Source organism: Perna viridis, chromosome 1 (assembly GCF_037379345.1).
Source record: "Perna viridis isolate PV_CMFRI_1.1 ecotype Kerala chromosome 1, ASM3737934v1, whole genome shotgun sequence".
Lineage (NCBI taxonomy): Eukaryota > Metazoa > Mollusca > Bivalvia > Mytilida > Mytilidae > Perna > Perna viridis.
The window spans coordinates 34,228,466-34,247,085 of NC_142445.1; the positions used below are offsets into that span (position 1 = coordinate 34,228,466).

Here is an 18,620-nt window from a genome sequence, read left to right on the forward strand (position 1 = left end):
GCTGAACACTTTTACCCTAGTCAGAATTTGGCTTATAACCTAACGATTTTGGAGATATATGCAAAAAAACTACTGTAATGTTCTATTTTTAGTAAAAGCGGCCATGTTTTTCGGCAGAGAAGAGATTTGAAAAATTGTTAAAGATGAAGACAGACAACAACGACGTACGATGATGACAACAACGGATGCCAAGTGATGGCAATGGCACACATGGCCTTTGGCCAGGTCAACTTAAAACATTACTGACAGAGCATGGCAAACATTTGGAAAAGTAATGCTTTCATGTTTTCTATTTTCTGTGTTCTGCATATTCATCAATACATAATTCTGCTTTCAAAACTAAACAAAAAATGACATTTGGTTTTCAATAACAATATACATAACATATAATTCCACAACTAAATAGAGTTTTAAAGCATGTCATAACCTCCAACATCACTGTCAGCTTAAATAACGCTGAAATAAAAAAAGGAATTTTGTCAGTAGAACTAAGGATTATTTATTTAATTATCTCTCATCTGAATAGATACATGCAAATGGTAACAGATAAAACGAGAATGACATCCAAGTAACAATGTCCCTACATGGAAATTAAGAACTGTGGTTTAATAAATTTTACTTCATATTATGAAGGTCAGATCCAAAGAACAAAAACCAAGACTCTGATTCGATCAGGATGCAAATAATCCCCACAAATACATGTACTGGTACATAATGTTGTTCAGGTTTTACAAATACGTAAGCTTAGACAACAGCTATTCCCAATTCTGTAATATATAAAGTTTGTTTTCTTAAGTATCAAATTAAAACCAATACCTTCACTGAGGTTCTACCATCCTGTTTTGTGCTTCATTGGAATTTTTTATTTCATTATCTTTTATTTCTTTTATCTGGAATAAGAAACAGATACAATAAATTCTGGACATTCTGTTTGATAAATTAAAAAAAAAAATCTCACACTTCCTTGTCTTCTTCCTTTGAATTAGAAATGTGTGCAATCTCACTAAATAATTAGTCCAACCAAAAAACATGTAAACAAGAAAAAATATTTAAGTCACTAAATAACACTGCTAAGTCAATTAACTGGCTATATTTAATCTACTACCTACTACAATGTAGGTCGGCTGTCCTATCACACATGTAATACAAATGACTTGTGATTTATCTTCTTTTTCAACAATAAAATTAGATCTTTCAACCAGAAAAAAACTTACTTAAGTATTCTGTAGGAAAAGCAAAAATATATCACAAACTTTCTCGAAAAAGCAATAATGGTTTGATAGTTGGAAAGTGGAATTCATTTGAAATGCAACTATCATTGTTATAAAATACAAAATATAAAAGATAAGGGAACCTTAGTTCCAAACAAAACTAAGGACTGGGCAAGACAAAATCATACATCAAATAACGATCCATTTTCATGTGGAAAGAACAAAAGCTTTCATTCAAAAGTAACTGAACTATATTGATAATGGATGAAAGTCATGTCAAGAGTACATACCTAGCACACATTGCTACTGGTAGTTATCAATTCTTATTCTACAGTCAAAATGTCAAAAAAGTCAAAAATGGTTATGGGGAAGGGGTCATTGAGATCAAATTTCTGGAACTGAATGTTTTGTTAAAAAGTAGCTGTTTTAATTCATACATGTAAAGAAAATTATTCATACGAAGGAACTGCATTAACAAAGCCAGTTCCCGGTTACCATAATTCAAGTTTTACCATTTTTTAAGACAGAGATTACCTTTTCAACAGCTGCTTTAATATTTTCTCTCTTGTTAGAGAATATGTGGATGAAAAGAATTTTTTCAGGGGTTTCTAACCCTCTTGTTTCTAAAGCCTGTCCTCTGAGGAAAATCTTGCTCTTAGTCTGAAAAAGTAGATAAAGAAACAAATGGATGTGGCTCAGACACACACAGATGTTCTACCATTATCTTAATACACTCATAAGAAAATATAGTTCAGTTCATAATGATAAAAAATAAAATGTAATGTGAATTTATTTAGTATTATAACAGTTTTTCCACATAATGAACAGTTACAAACAAAAACTAGTGTGTGGTGAACTGCTGCTCTAAAAGCATGTAATATCTCAATTTTAGCATTTAAAGTGACAAAACTATGAGTAATAAAGAGCTGCGCTTTAAGTGCATGATACCCCCATTGTCCTTTTAACTTGTTCTTATGCTTTTAGTGAATTTATATGATCAACTAGAAATACTGTGAGCCCCCCTCCCCCCCCAAAAAAAAGTATAAAAAAAAAATGCACAAAAAATTTCTATCTTGTTCAAAACACACTTTTCTGACAAGCTTACCAAGTACCTTTCATATTTATTAGTCGATCATCATAACAAATGGTCCGTTTTCAACGATTTTTCAACGAATAAATTTCTTTGGCTGTTTCCCCCTTTTTTTAAAGAGTAAAACTTCATAACGCAGAAACATAAAATGTGAAATTTATACAAATCAGAAGGGAGCTTACTTCAATAGATATGAACAATTCACTAAAGTTCCATAACACAGAAATGAAAAAATCTGAAATTTATAAGAATCGAAAAGGAGCTTATGTCAATAGATATGAACAATTCAGCAAAGTTTCATAAAAGTTGGTGAAAGTGTTTTTGAGTCATCGTCCAAAATGTTGACGATGGACGGACAACAGAATACCATAATATGTCCTGTCTTAGACAGGCATATAAAAATGTCACTTATTTTTTGGTACAGAATAGTCTTTATTTATACCTTATTTTCTATACAATGAGAATGGGTATGGTGTATAATGTCAAAGAGACAACAACCCCAACAGAAGAAAATGTCAGCCCAAGGCCACCCATTGGTTTTCAATGTAACGACAAGGAAACTCTCATACCACAGGGCAGACTGCAGCAGGCCCCAAAACATCAATATACATAGGTGCAGCTAAAGAGTTGTTCCTATATACTCAAGTAACATAAAAATAAACTAAAGATGAAAACTAAACAAGACATACAGATGCCAGAAATTCCTGACTTGGGACAAGCAAAAAAAAAGTACTTTGGTGTGATCACAACCCTCTCCCCTCAAAATCTGGCCACTGTGGGAAAAATATTACACAATTAAACACACCTAAAAATCAGTTCAAAAAGGACTGTGCACTTTGTTACAATGGAAATAAAGAAACTGAATATAAATTACTTAAAAGTACAAACTAAGGACTACCAGGACTAGCACTTAACTGATATGCCAGCTCCAGATCAGTTTTAACCTACAAAAAGTTATGTCAAAGTAGAAAGCCAATTGAATTTTGTTATGGATATTTCACCAAAATTAACACTCAAAATAGAAAACTCCTTCACACTGAGTCTTTATTCCTTGTATTGCACATGGTAGAATTTACCCATGCAGGATTTGGATTTTTATTTTGAATTATTTGGGTATGAGTATTTCTTGTACACAGTTTGATTTTGGATCCCATTTTTATACATGTGGTTCTAAAGCTGGTGTTGAGAGGTTACTAAATGAAACAATACAGTGTAGTTATATAAGATCAGTATTTTTTTTATCTGTAAGTACGGAAACTTTCAAGGATTTATTGTAAGATCCTCCTGTAAGTAATAATCGGGAGTATCACCTCTGTTTCTAGTAATTTTTGCTTTCCTCTAAATAACCTGAGAAAGTTAATTCCAGGGTATTCATCAATATATATTGGTACTGTGTAATTGAACAACTCTACACTGAAAAAAAAAAGATGAATAGTTTTTTTTCTATTCTTAAACATACTTTATCATATATAATTTTTCTTTCCAAGATTTCTTTCCTCTGTATTTTCATAAATTAATTTCCTGAATATGTTGTGTTTTTTTTTACCAATTCTATAATTATATGGATGCTGAATTAGAATTTGAATTAAAAATACCATGTTTTGCTATTTCTCTCTATTTTTGTATTACACTGTATCTGTCTTGGTTGTCAAACCGTTTAAAATCTTGATAATTATTTCCCTTGATTGCATTATAAAAAATATAATATGAACACATCTAATAATATAAGTCCTCACCCCTCCACTGTTAATGATGAAGTTGACTCTGATAGTTGATCAATATCTTCATCTTCACTTGCCAATCCACCTTCTGCCTGATCTAATTTAAAAGCAGTATTGTTGCTTTTTCTTTCTTTCTGAATTAATGTGGTTGCTTCAGGGTAACAGTCTAATGGTTCACTTTTCATTCCACTTTGTTCAACTTTCTCCGTAACATCTTGTATTTTTTTTTCAATTGTTTCTGTCTGTCTTGAGTTACTGTTATCTGCAACCACTTCATCATTTGATTTTGTCTCATGCACTTCTTCATTTAGATCATTAGCTTTCCTTGAATCTTCCACTGACTCAGGATGCATTTCTGATTCTCCTGAGCTTTGTTCTGAACTGTCATTCATACTGGTATGTCCATCTTCTCTTGGGCAATTTGATGCATCTTCTGTTTCAGTTACATCTGGAATCTTAACTGCAAAATCAAGAGTGGATCAAATCAGAGGCCTTCCAGCTACATAAGAATGAAGGAATAGACATTTCCTATTTTTGGTTCAATCTTCTTTTAAATAATGTTAATTATCAAAGAATGTCAGACACATATGCTTGAATATGTCTAATATGTGCCAATTCTTTTTTTCATTACAGGTAAATTGCAGTAAAATTTTAAAGAAATTTATTTCTTTATTTCATTAATCTGCATCAATATATATATACCTCTTCTGTTTGCTAGCTATGTACATGTTATTTTTTTCATGACATGTACATAACAGTACCTCTGCATACTGCAGGTAGGATTTCAAACAGGATAATTCAATTTCTTAAGTTAAAAGAAATCGGCTGTTTGTCGATGTGATGAAAAAGTCTAAGAGATTTTTTTTCAGACCCTTGTATCTGACACAATGAGAAAGTTGTTTTAGAACTGTAAATAAAATCTATCCCTTATCTGTTTTAGATTTAATTTGTTAATCCAGGGAGTCAGTAAAATGTAACTTGAGAAGGTCTTAGTTCAGACATAAAAAGTACCAGTATTCAACATTTGCATAAATTTTGTAAAATAAATCTACCCAACTTCACAAAACAAAAATCAAATAATACCTCTAAACTTTAAGCAGCTCCAATATTGTTTATGAACATCTATCACAGCCTTGATTGTTTTGATGGCACTGAAAACATAAGAATATTGATCAAATCTGTCAGTGAACTTGAGCAGTAAACTCTAAAACTTTCTTTCAATATGGTAAGTAAGTCTTGTCATGTGACCCCATGATTTCACGAGAATGGGTCCTAGTCTACCATTCAATAGCATGGAGATTTGTCATTTAGAGAGCATTGAGTTCAGTGTTAAGGGCAAAACATCTTTTCGAGTAAAAAATACCGATAGAAAATGACAAATATCTATTTCTACATGATAAAGATATTAAGAAAAAACATAAAACAGAAGATTTTGCATTGTTATACAGCATTTCGAGTACCCGGAAGTAAACAATATAATACAGATCGGTCTTCGGTTTTCAATACGTTCTATGTCAGTATTTCCAGTAAAGAAAATGAAACTAAAACGAGAGTTACATACCCTATGTTCGATCTATTTATTCAGATTTGCATTTCTTATGCAAAATATTGTTTTTCTATAGTATCAGCATGTGAAACATATGAAGAATGCCACATACATGAACATTTTATGGTAAATATTGTCAATAATGAAGTAACTACTGCATAATGTATTTGTTCAACATTCATAGATTTATAGTAAAAAATGTAGAGAAGCAATTATCACCTGTACCCCATTCAACTTGATTAAACAGGATGTTATACAGGTCTTATTTACTTTTTAAGACCTCTTATGAATTGGTGACATTTCAGTCCATCTGACACGACATTGCCATTGGAAATTGATCATTATAGATTAGCAATGATTATCTTCATTTTCTTGATTTTTTCTTGATTTTTTAGAATGCAAGAAAATCAATTCAAGTAATGATAATCAATCTCCCATTTTTTTGCACTGACCAAAAAATAATATTGATGACATGGCTAAGTAAATTCCCATCAAGATATCAAAATATATGTATGTCATTTACAGCCCATACCATGATGAATTGGGGGAACAGAGTTGGCCTTCCTTTGCTTAAATAACAATCACCTGATATTACTACCTTAGGAGAAGGAAATTTAACTTTCTACCATGCTCTCAGTGTCTGATAGCATATTTAAATTTCATACCCATAGTCCATTTAAGACAGTTCATCTGATTCAGATACTGATCATTTTACAAAAAATATTGTTTTAATACATTGATGCTACCTTGATGTATAATATCGCAAATGATGTGCAAGTTTGACATTGTTGACGTAAACCAATATGTAAAAGAAATACAAAAAACATTACTAAAAGAGATAAAAATAACTTATTTGAAGGCACTCCAGTAGAATATTTTTCTTATTCAGGATATTCAGAGGAGATATGGTCTTATATTCCCCATCATCATTCTTTATACCCAAGCTCAGGGAATAAAGTATGCTGACAGGAGATATCAGTCTATACCCACTGTGAAGATCCTAAATAACATACAGTATATGCAGTAACCATAGTGATAACCAAAAACTGAAAATGTTTACCTGTCCATAGGTTTAGACACTTGCAAAGATGGACATGGATCTCCAAGTAGGACTGATGTACACATGGACATAGAGTTCGAGATAGAGCATAAGTTGTATCCACCCTGTTAATTAAAAAAAATAGTGAGTTACTGACAATTTTGTTCCACGCAGATAGTGATATTTAAGAACAGATACAAAAAAGACCCCAAAACGTGAAAACATATCAGTCATCCTGCAATGATCAAATATTTCTATCAGAATTCAAATATTACAATATTCATAGATGGTAAAAAAATATCAAAATCCGAACCACTAAAAGATGCAGAGTAAAACTATACAAGTGTAAGTGTACATTTTTTTCACTTTTTTCTAAAACCTTAAAGTATCTGTTTTTCTAAAACCTTAAAGTATCTGTTCTATCAAAGTCTGGGAACACTTTCCTCCAGCAATTATTGCAATGTGTGTTCACATGAGTTGCTGTATAGGTTTACCTCCAAACTAAGGATCACTCTACCATTGGCTAAAGTAGATAACATGTGGGTCATGTGAGCATAACCTAATGGTGATAACATATATCCTCCCTGTAATCAGTGAAAATATATTAAATGACAATTCCATACAAAAATTAGAAAACAATGCATGTGAGAAACTTCAAATGACTTTTTTTGTTGATCTATGCCCATAACTTTCACAGACTAAATTATACTTCTTACTATATATTTGCTGGGTCACACAATATTATTTATGCTATTTATTTTAACTTCTATGTATATTTTTATTCCTTAAATTTGATCACTATTTTTTTATGTTAAACTTTTAATGTTTATATTTCTATTTTGTTTATGTTTTTATTGTATAGTTACATCAACTTTTAGATTTTTTTTAATTATTGATATATAGGTTCCTGTTCTTTGTGATTTATACATATGCATTGTAAAATGTTTATAGTAATACTCTTAGAAAAGTGCTATAAATGCACTGTAAAATAATAATAACATGCCCATGTTATTGAATATGAAAAATATGATACCAATAAATTAAAAGGTATACTAAAATTAATTTTTAAAATGTAAAGCTTATGCAAATACAATCAGATTTCTAATCTGACTTACTAGTGGGTCACCTATTGCTGAGTCAAAACCAGCAGACACAAGTACCAGTTCAGGTGCAAACTGAAAATACAAAAGGGAAATGTATTAGTTTTAAGGCCTACATGAAGTTTTAACAAAAATGACAACATTTGTTTGATTTATTCAACGGGTCATAGTTTTCCTTTCCTCATTTGTCTACCCGAACTTGACTCTTTATGAGCAACTCGGCGGGTGTTTCTAAAAAAGCAGAGGGCGCTTACCCTACCAGTACACCTGGTCCATGCTCCCAGATTTTAGTGGAGTCCAAGTTGCTCATTTGCTTTTGTTACTTTGTATGTATGATTTTATATACTTTATGGTCTTTGTCGTATATGACTGTTTTCCATGTCTGGTCTTTGTCCCTGGATTACATTCTTTTGATTACCGCTATAAGATTGGTTCCCTTGATTACTCTTTGATAAAATCAACTTATTCTGTATACCTCCAATTTTCAATTACATGGAAACAGCACAGTCACAAGGCTGCAATGGACCAAGTTAGAAACTTCAATTAAGTGTTAAATCTGTTACACCAGCTGTATGGGTAGTGTTAAAGAGTAAGTTCACAACTAATGAATTGCAAATCTGTACTGGTAATATTAAATCTGTTTTTAACAGACATCATATTAATTAGTGTAATCCCCTATTTAAATAATTGAGATAGCTTATGGAATAAGGGAGATTCCAATGTTATTTTTTTTTTAAACTTATGTTGTTATTAAAGAAAAAATAATTATAGAGTGAAGTGTTGTACTAATAACTTCAATTCTATTTTAACACATACACTTATTTTGTATTCAATAAAATATTTTTCAGGGAAACCAATAACTTTGTTATAAAATAACAAATCATAGGTATAATTTAAAATGAATCAGCTCCTTGAGGAATAAAGAATCACAGTGTAGTTATAATAACACAGCAAATTACCTGGTAAGCAATTGGCATAACAATCTGATGAAAGGCTGCTATATACTCGGCATCACCCATTCTCCCCTGAAAGAAAGTAAAAGAATACACAACCATGACTGATGATAGAGACTACTGGCATTTTCTTATTCAAGTTGCAAGGTTTAACTTCACTAATGGTATATTACAATAATGCTGGTAAGATATTTTCTCTTTTTTGTTTTCTAAGGTATGTTATATTCATACATAAATTGAATCTTTCTGTAAGTTTTTATTTATAGTATGGGATATGTATCAATTGTTTTACAGAATTTTTTTTTTGTCCATTAAGTTAATATTGATATTTTTTGAACGATTATACTGTTAAAGTGAGATGACATGCCTCCTCTCAGCTGTTGATATTCCCTTATTCTAAGTTTAATTTACTCAATTAAAAAAAAAGAAGCAATAAATGAATTTGTACCTACATAATTCCATGCAATGTTAACATTGTAACCTTTGCCGCGACCCTCTCCTATCATCTCTTCTGAACCATCTGAGGACATTGGATAGAATCCACCATAATCATATCTGTGTAGGTTTATTAATAATATACTGAAATAATGAAACAAAACAAGATACTGTAAAGTATCAATTTCCTGGTGTTCTATTTTTTCCATTTTCATCATAGACAGGAAAGTTCATAAAAATAGTATCTGCAAATTTGATTTTTAACAATATATAACGCTTATCATTTTTTGAAACCATGAAAATTAATACCCATGAATATGTTCACTTAACAGAATCTGTGAATATAAGCAACCACAAAAATTAATATATTTATAGTAATGTGACTGGAAAACAAAAAATATTGTATTATTGTACGACTTATTTGGAACTATGATTCATAAGAACAAAAATATTGTTGAATAACATTGTATTACATATAAGGACATTTGGTTATTATAAGTGTATAGATTATTTTTCTTAATGCAAGAGTTGAAACTAGAAAAACTGTGAGCAATGCTCACTAACGTGATACACCCACTCCCCCATTTAATAACATGCACCTTTTGACTTCAAAAATGACTTGGATCATAATCTAAAATAGGAGGTGCACAATGGATATATGTAATAAAGACTGAAGTTTTATTAAATTCCATTTGGTAGTGTTTGAGGAAAAGCAGATGGGTACCCTTCTGCATAACAGATGGAAGGAAGAAAAAAGAATGGATAGAAGGACAGACACTCTTATCACTTTATACACCACAAAAAATGAGGGGTGTAATAGAATTATGACAATCAGTATTACAGTAAGTCTTTTTAAAGAGAAAAATTTAGTGTTATTATCAAGATACAAATAACAATTCATCATTAATGTCAATGTCAGTGTTAACTGAACTGGCATTTTCTTTTCAACCAAGGATAGAAGTTCACAGAATAGCAAGAGTGGGGGATTATCACATATTATACAATCTTCTGCTTTGAATGTTGCTATCATGCATATTTTTTATTTCATCAACTCAGTTCAATTGTCCTCAGCATATTCAAAGACAAGTTAAATCATAAAAAACTTAAGGATTTTATTTTCTATATTCGTATAACTCTATTATTCAGAGAAAATATGAAAAGTAAATCTGTTTTAGAAAGTCAACAATGAAACAGAATTCATATTTCACTTACTCATTATGATGTAAAATTTTAAAACCACTGACCATGTTATAGTTTGAGAGAGAAAATATTTTTGTAGACAACAGACAGACCTGGCTTAGGTGCCACAAAACTTATAATCTACAGAGGGCTAAGAATATTTTGAAAGTTTTTCATTGAAACACCAATCAAAAACTTAGGATTTTAAATCACTTCAGTTGAAAATATTCTCAGAATTTGAAGTGATGATCTGAGAACTAAATGCAAACTTCATTCCTTGTGTCTGTAAAGGTTTTAAGAAAACTTGTGAAATTCAAGACTAAATTCAAGACTGAGAAAATTGATACACATTTTGATTACCTGTCATCTTCATACAACTGGTGTTGTGTTCCATTACCATGATGAACATCCCAATCTAAAATCATTACTCTGAAAAATACACATACAAAATTGGCATTTTTGGCAGATATGAGCCTACCTTCCTTATATTGTAGACATTTTACACACTGAATTATCTCTTTTCCACAGATATTGTGCAAAATAAAAAGAATTTCTCATTCATGGATGGAGACAAGGTAAAAACATGTTTTTGAAAATACAAATAAAATATTCCAAATGATTTGTAGGAATATCAAGAAGCTGATGACAATAACTTAAAAATGAAAAAAAATATCTATAGGTTATTACACAGTTTAGAGTACAATACATGAAAATATTGTATGAGTCTTTACTTGTATAAAATTTGATTAAAATTGTATCTACAGATTGTCCTTGTCAGTCACTACAGTAGGATCTAAAAGCACTCCAGTACATAACCTTTCCAGTTTTCCCTTTAAATAATGCTTTCAAAATCATTAGAGCTGAAACCTGATTGACTAGTCAAGTTCATTTCATAAGAAGAATGGAACAATTATCAGGTGTAATTTCAATTAAATTGCAGAATTTACATACAAATTGAAAACCTGATAGTTTCGATCCAATTTAGTGTAACAACATACCTTTTAAGTCCAAATTTTTCTTGAGCATATTTGGCTGCAATGGCAACACTATTGAAGAAACAGAAGCCCATGCATTTTGTATCTTCGGCATGATGACCTGGTGGTCTGAAATTAATTCTTTAAGTTAAATAATGTTTCTGCCAATATTTTTGTGTACTTACTATTCAAATAAAATAATTATTACAGTCAATTGCATATATGTTTAGGGGCAAGTTTTACTTGCCTCATTTTTAAAGTGTCAACTTTTCTAGGTTTTTTTATGAATATGCACTTAAAAAAAATTAATTAGTTCCCAACCATTCCATGGAAACCAAGTATGCAGACACTATCCTTTTACAAACCTGTATAATATTGAATAGTTTTTATCAATTTACATTAATACCTTCCTTTACCTAAAATGTTGATTTGAGACCAAACTATTAAACTAACCCCCAAAATTAAATTATAAATACCTGACAACAGCTATACCACTGGATGCCTAAAATATAAAATGACATAAAGATCAGATGCAATTAACAAATGCCCATAAAATGCATAAGGAACTTAGAGATTCAACTAATACATAATTCACAGAATGAAAAATGTCTATTCACTAAACTTTTCAATGCAATCAAGCTGAAAAGCTTACTCAAAGTACAACCACTTACGCATTCTACAAATAATTAAACTAAGAGACTTTCACATAATACAAGAAAAAGACTTACACACAGTACAAAATAACTAGGATGAAAGACTTACACATAGTACAATCAGTGAAAGGCTAAACACAGTATAAGTACCCATCAATAATGCTGAATCTGCATGCAACATTCAAAATTGGTTCAATGAGAGTTTGAAGTGTTTTGTGCAAGAAGCAATAACAAAATCTTAAGACATCAACAAAGAAAAACAGAATCAGGAAGTTGAAGCACAACAAAGCTGAAGTCCAAACTGTTCCTGTAAAGGATTGCTAAGAAAACTATTATATAAGATATACACACATATGGACAGCAGTAAAACCCCATGATACCTCTGACAGATGTTGTTTAGATTCTTAACTGCTTTCGAAATAATGGGCTGCATAAAAAGTAAGGTTTTTTTTTAATGAACAAAGTCAGAAAAGGTATAGAATACTTATTCTTTAACTGATATCTTAGTAAGACCAATCCTTTATTATAATAAACTTTACCTGCCCAGTCAAAACTGTGTGTACAACATTCAGTAAACTTCCTGTTGCAAGTAAGGCACAGTTGTATGTGTCCTGTGGTAAAAAAAAAAAATTTGAAATATTATACATCTACCAAAAAAAACAGTAATTTTTCATGAAATTCATTTTTTTTCTCTTTTGATCTACAACAGTTACCTGGTAAGATGGATGATACACAGCTTATTTAATGGACTTTCCTATTTTATTGAAACTGTCATAGAAAAAAATAAAAAAAAACCAAAAAATCATAAAAAAACAAAAATACAAATAAATATTAATATAAATTGTTTGGAATAAAAGTTGATTTAAACACTGGTAACAAGGAATGACAAAAACTGGTCAAAGTATAGGTGACAGCCATTAACTTTCAGCATCATACAGGTCAACATTTATACTACCTTTTCTTTATTTGAGACCATGTTTACTATTTATACATTGTATTAATAACATACTACACTCTAATTATACCAGTACTTTAAACATAAAAGAAATGTATTTATATTTTTACTTACAGGGTTCATGTATATTGAATTGTAACTATACTGTAGCTGCCTGAGCTCAAAAACAGTCTTTTCTTGTGTGCTCCTCATCTGCTCTACATATTTTGGACTGTCCAATGAAAAAAAAAACAGTTTAATGCATTGTCAGTGTAATATTTTAGGAGACAGATTGTCAAGTCAATATGGTTCCTTTAAAATCACAGCTGATAGAGCACAACAACTACTACAAAATGATGTACAAATTTAAAATAACATACATGTATTGATAATTGATAATTCACTTGATTTATTTCCCTGAAAAACTACAAAACAACATATCATTAGTGTGTAAAATCTAAGAAGCACTTCATGTGATGTAGCTATTTATACCAATGAAAGATGCAATACAAGTGCTTGATATACTGATATTCATATTATTTTTCTCTATTTCAAAAGATCTTTCCCATACTAGTCTTCCTTTCATTAAATAAATGGACGAATTGGTCAAGAGTCTGTCATACATACATCTGACTTTTTTATTAATTAAATGATAATTTTGAAAAAGGGTCATAAAATTAATATTCTAATATGAAATGTTTCAAAGCTCTTTAGACCACGACCAAGGTAAAAAAAGTGATAAACACATAACCATCAATTTGTGCAACACATAGCTGCATCTATTCAAAAATATGAAAAAATTAATCCTGTTAGAATCGAAATAAATCACAGAAACTATAGATTATCATTGTTTTACCATGGGCTGGCCATTTATGTCGTTATTTTACCCCTCACTTTCACTTGGGGTAAACCAATGGAAATAAATGGCCAAACAATGGTAAAACAACTATAAAATGGTGTTTCCGTGATTTATTTCTTAATGTACCTGTGAATCAGTTCAAGTTCTCCTTCACTTGCTAATCGAGACTGAAAATAAAAATATTTCGTATGATGCATCTTTTGTGCAACACAGTATATTACAGTAAAATATTTCTGAAATTTAAAATTAGAACAGAATAAAAAACTATGTATATTGTGCTTATCTAAATGTTTTATTACATTTTTTTATATGTGAGAAACAGAATGAGAGGACAAGAAACAGATATAAGACAACTAGTGATGATCTGCTACACAAATGATAAGGAAAATAATTACAATGCCTCATACACAATGTAAGACTTATATACGGAATAAATGTATTTTGAACTAATAAAAATTCACATCATAAATAATTAATATTGTATCAAAAGTTCATACTATGAACTAACAAATATTTCTACGTATGAAACTAGAAAAACTGTGAGCAATGCTCACCAACATATACCCACAACTCCCTTATTTGATAACATGGTACTTTTAACCTCCATTTGAATTTGAATCAAAATATTAAATAGGTGATGCAGAATGGAAACATGTAATAAAGATTTTGTGAAAATTCCAGTAATTCCATTCAAAGGTATAGGAGAAGTAATGGATAAGAGATTGGACTCAACTTGTCCCAATATTAACAAATGACATGTTCTGCTATGTGAATGCAATTAAGATTTTGTGAAAGTTTCATTTAATTACATTCAGTGATGTGGAAGGAGTAACAAATAAGAGATGGCTAGCCATGCCTTGTCCCAATATCAACAAATGACAAATATTGTGAAATCCCCAAATTGATTCCGATCAAATTCTAAAGCAGGAGGTGCACAATAAGAACATGTAATAGAGATTCTATTAAGTTTTCATTCAACTTCATTCAGTGGTGTGGCAGGACTAATGGATAAGAGATTGGTCCCCCAGTGTAATGGAAGGACCGATGAAAGGACAGACGAACTGACAAAAAGACGGATGGACATCCCTATATAGACCCCTCACTCGCAAAAGTAATCAAACCTGTATATGAAGACATCTATCAACTAGACCCCATTCCACATGTTTGTCAAAAATTCTGGTGATTCTGTCTGGATCTTCAGGATGACCTCTATAATAAGGAGATTAATCAACAGGATAATGATTGTACATGTATTAACTTGGAATTTAAAAGGTAAGTCCAAACAAAAATAACCACAAACAAATCAGCAGTGAAAATTATGACATAAAAGCAATCTACCGTTATGATATCACAATTAAAAAATTTATTCCCATTGATTTTTCTTGTATTGCTGGTATAAGATCACATTTAATACCCCTTGTATACATTTTTAGTGCATTTCTTTCCCTTTTTTGTCATAAAATTTGTTGCTTGGTATTTGCAGCAGAAATGTAGGTCAAGGATCAAAATACATGGGATATTGTTTCATTTTGCAACTTTACATGGAAGTTGCGATTTGGTCCTGTGAAAAAAAGGTCAAGAGTTAGGAAATTTAGTAGTCGTTACTTTTCATATCTACAGGGTCTCTGCAACAAATGAGTTAAAAATATAAAATGATGGTGAATTAAAACTCTCAAAGGAATTTTGTTATATGTATGTTTCTATATTAGTTTTATTGAGTTTGAAGCAGTGGAATTTTTTTTATTTGTCAAAATAGGTCTGTTGAAATGCACTACAAAATTAATTGTGGTCTCGTACTAGCCATCAATCAAGATACATAGTTGTACTGGTAATCTTATGCATGCAAGGTTATCTGTGTATTAAATACAAGTCTGTTTAAACTACATAGAATCTTCTTTTAACAGGTGAACAATAAAAATGTGATACTTGCAGTCTCAATGATTCAATGCTTACTGGCATTGGAAATGAGCTGGAAAATCAGTAAATCTAGTCATCAAGGAAACACTTTCACAACTTTCTGTGGCAATAAATCATTTAATTTTACTGGCAAACTGCAACATATGTTTCCATATGTTTTAAAATAGATTGAAACAAATGTTTAGGACCAGTACAGGAAAACTATTTAAAAATACATGAAAACATATGTTTTCAAATATCATATGAAAACTGTACTATTTTTAAATATAAAGTCCTATTAAAACATATAGTCTCAATCTTGTAATTTTGTGAATTAATTCATAAATCGGAAACATCTTTTTCTCATGGTGGTGCCGAACATACAAAAAACATAACTTGTTCTGGTGTTTTCAAAACATATGTTGCAATTTTTCCTGTGTATAAGAGTACCCCATCTTTGTATGTTGTTTGACTTATTCAGCTTACCTAGAATCACTTTTATGTGCTCTCATGGCATCATCATACACAATACATGTCCTTAAAGATAAAAAAGTATAACTTATCATTTTAATCAACAGTCCTTTTAATTCAGTATAAGAGATATTGTTACTCTTTTTAAATTACATTATTATTATTACATTGTATATTTACTAGTAAAACAACTGTAAATTTCATTCAGGATAAATAAATTAGATTAAAATTATAATTGTAAATGAGGCTCTGGTTAAAAGGATAAAATACTGAATGTGCTATAAAGATGATACTTTCAATGTTTGTTGAGTTATTATTAACTGTCTAAATGAGGCTGAAAGATACTTCAATAATTTAGAAAAAGAAACAACTCATACACTATAAAATAAATTTCCCTATAGTTTCAATTAAGTAAAAACCAATACAACATAGACCTATATGGAGGTTTTAAGAATGCAGTTTCAGCTTTCAGTTTATCTAGAACTGGATCAAACTTCTGCTGGTGAAGATAAACTTCTTGAACCTCCTTTGGATATGTGTAAGTCAGTGGAAATATTCTGGGACTGTTTTCTTCTGTGATAAATTCTATACCAGGTCTGCAACATAGTGACAATATTAAGACTTTTTTTAGGAGAAGTAGTATTCTTTCAAAATAAAAATTCTGAAATCTTTTGTATGATTTAAAAAGGAAACAAATTTTCAGTCCAATGTTCTTTCTGAATACCATTAAATATAAATTACAGAAAAACACATTGACATCATTCAGTTATCCTGTTATTTTATATTATCACATTTGTTTTGCTAATGATACTTACATGGTTATAAGAAAATATTAAGTATGTCTTTTTCACTATAGGTATTAAAATACCTATAGTGAAAAAGACATACTGACTAAAATGGTCATTATAAACAAAATAACTCAAATAAAAGAATTACAGAAACATACATGAAGAAAACGAAACAAAAGGTTACAGTGCTATTTGAAGGAGCATGATATTAAGTGCTTGAAAAACCATCAATAAGCATTTTTGGTAGTAAAAAAGAAATGCAAATTAACACTCATTTGAGGGGAAATATCAGATGTCCTAATAGGTTTCAATATGCAGGAAATCATAATATATTGGTGGAAATAGTATAAAAATATGCAAACAATCTTATTTTGAAATCTAACTTCAATGATAAGTTCATCATCCACTGAATAGTCAACATGCAATTCTATGTATCATTTCAATTCAGTTTTTCTCACCATTTATTCTTTATAACACATGGACTATTTTACATGTAATACCCTGTGCAAAGAAGACCTTATTCTACATACAAAGCATTTATTCTACAATCTAATTCAATAAATTACCTTGGAGGCATACAATTAACCCCTTCCAAGGGACAGACCTCTACTAAATCATCATCAACCAGATCTTGGTATTGGAAACATGACCAGTGTGGTTTCAGAACTTTTATCACATTAAGTATACTTTCTGCTACACTATAAACAATATAAATTATATCAACTATGTTATATAAAACAACCTATTATATATTCCTTGACTAAGAATGTGATATTATATTGCATGCTAAAAAATGCAAAACTATCAGACATGATAAATCTTATCTGACATCGTCTGTAGACTATTGTAGAAATGATAGTGTTTGCTGTTCATTAATGCAAAGTTTCTAGAAAACTCCAAGAAGAAGCTCACAACACTATGAATTGTTCACATAAATCTGAAAGTGTTCATAACAGAGACATTATACATGATATTAACATACTATGATACAAAATACAGAAATTGAAAGAAAACACAGAAAACTTGAAGTAAATGAACAACTCAAGACTATATTGTAATCTGGTAGCATTGACCAGGATCACCAATAGGGTAAGCATCTTTTACTTTTTCAAGAAACACCTGCAGAGCTATAAAAGTAAAGTGCAGCATTAAACTGAAGAAGAAAATTATGACAAATAAAACAAATCTGTCCTCATGGTGGAGATCATTGTAGACAAGCTACAAGTACCGGTATATAACATAATGATTTTAATCTTGAAGTTACTGATCTGAAAGGGTAGCAGCAGAGGACTTAATGTAAGACTGTAAGTTTCCTTATAGGATTTCAATATCATCACAAACAGGCACAGCCACCAATAGCTCCACCTAAAGCACTTCAAATAGAATTTGGTTATTGATGTCATTGTGTCAACAATGCTGTAATTTTCAAACAAAAATGATGTCTGTAGTTTCAGGGGAATCAATCACAGAAAAGAAATGACTCATTAGCTGAAGTAATTCCAGAGGACATCTTGTTCAATCAATTTGTAGAGGTTCATCCATTATACAATCCTTTCAGTTCGGTTAAATTAAGTAGATAGTTAGAATCTAAGTTGTCTGATAAAGTTACCTGTCTGAGGGTTCCCTTTGCCTTTCCAGTAGAGGACATGGATCCCTTAGTAATGCCTTTAATGTCAGACCAACAGATTCAGACAATGACTTGATACAATATCCTCCCTACAAAACATATGTACATAAGTAAGCATTCTACAGTACATGATTAGAAGGATAC

At 30.6% G+C, this 18,620-nt stretch overlaps 1 protein-coding gene across 4 annotated transcripts in view; it reads right to left on the reverse strand.

Moving 5' to 3' along the window:
* Positions 1-278: 278 nt before the first annotated feature.
* The window catches only part of LOC148628475 (protein deacetylase HDAC6-like), a 36,360-nt gene continuing 18,018 nt past the window's right edge, over positions 279-18,620 (reverse strand). For all 4 annotated transcript variants that reach the window (XM_088588088.1, XM_088588097.1, XM_088588079.1 and 1 more), the window contains 22 exons: positions 18,459-18,565; positions 17,416-17,547; positions 16,496-16,657; positions 16,077-16,127; positions 14,816-14,903; positions 13,821-13,861; positions 12,971-13,067; positions 12,441-12,512; positions 11,725-11,750; positions 11,273-11,377; positions 10,635-10,703; positions 9,113-9,239; positions 8,667-8,732; positions 7,723-7,782; positions 7,102-7,191; positions 6,629-6,732; positions 5,106-5,173; positions 4,038-4,482; positions 3,612-3,714; positions 1,746-1,871; positions 817-890; positions 279-456 (listed from right to left, as the gene is read on the reverse strand). In XM_088588088.1, coding sequence (XP_088444214.1) covers positions 819-890; positions 1,746-1,871; positions 3,612-3,714; positions 4,038-4,482; positions 5,106-5,173; positions 6,629-6,732; positions 7,102-7,191; positions 7,723-7,782; positions 8,667-8,732; positions 9,113-9,239; positions 10,635-10,703; positions 11,273-11,377; positions 11,725-11,750; positions 12,441-12,512; positions 12,971-13,067; positions 13,821-13,861; positions 14,816-14,903; positions 16,077-16,127; positions 16,496-16,657; positions 17,416-17,547; positions 18,459-18,565 — 2,211 coding nt within the window. In that variant the 3' untranslated portion in view covers positions 279-456; positions 817-818. The remainder of the gene's footprint in view (positions 457-816; positions 891-1,745; positions 1,872-3,611; positions 3,715-4,037; positions 4,483-5,105; positions 5,174-6,628; positions 6,733-7,101; positions 7,192-7,722; positions 7,783-8,666; positions 8,733-9,112; positions 9,240-10,634; positions 10,704-11,272; positions 11,378-11,724; positions 11,751-12,440; positions 12,513-12,970; positions 13,068-13,820; positions 13,862-14,815; positions 14,904-16,076; positions 16,128-16,495; positions 16,658-17,415; positions 17,548-18,458; positions 18,566-18,620) is intronic.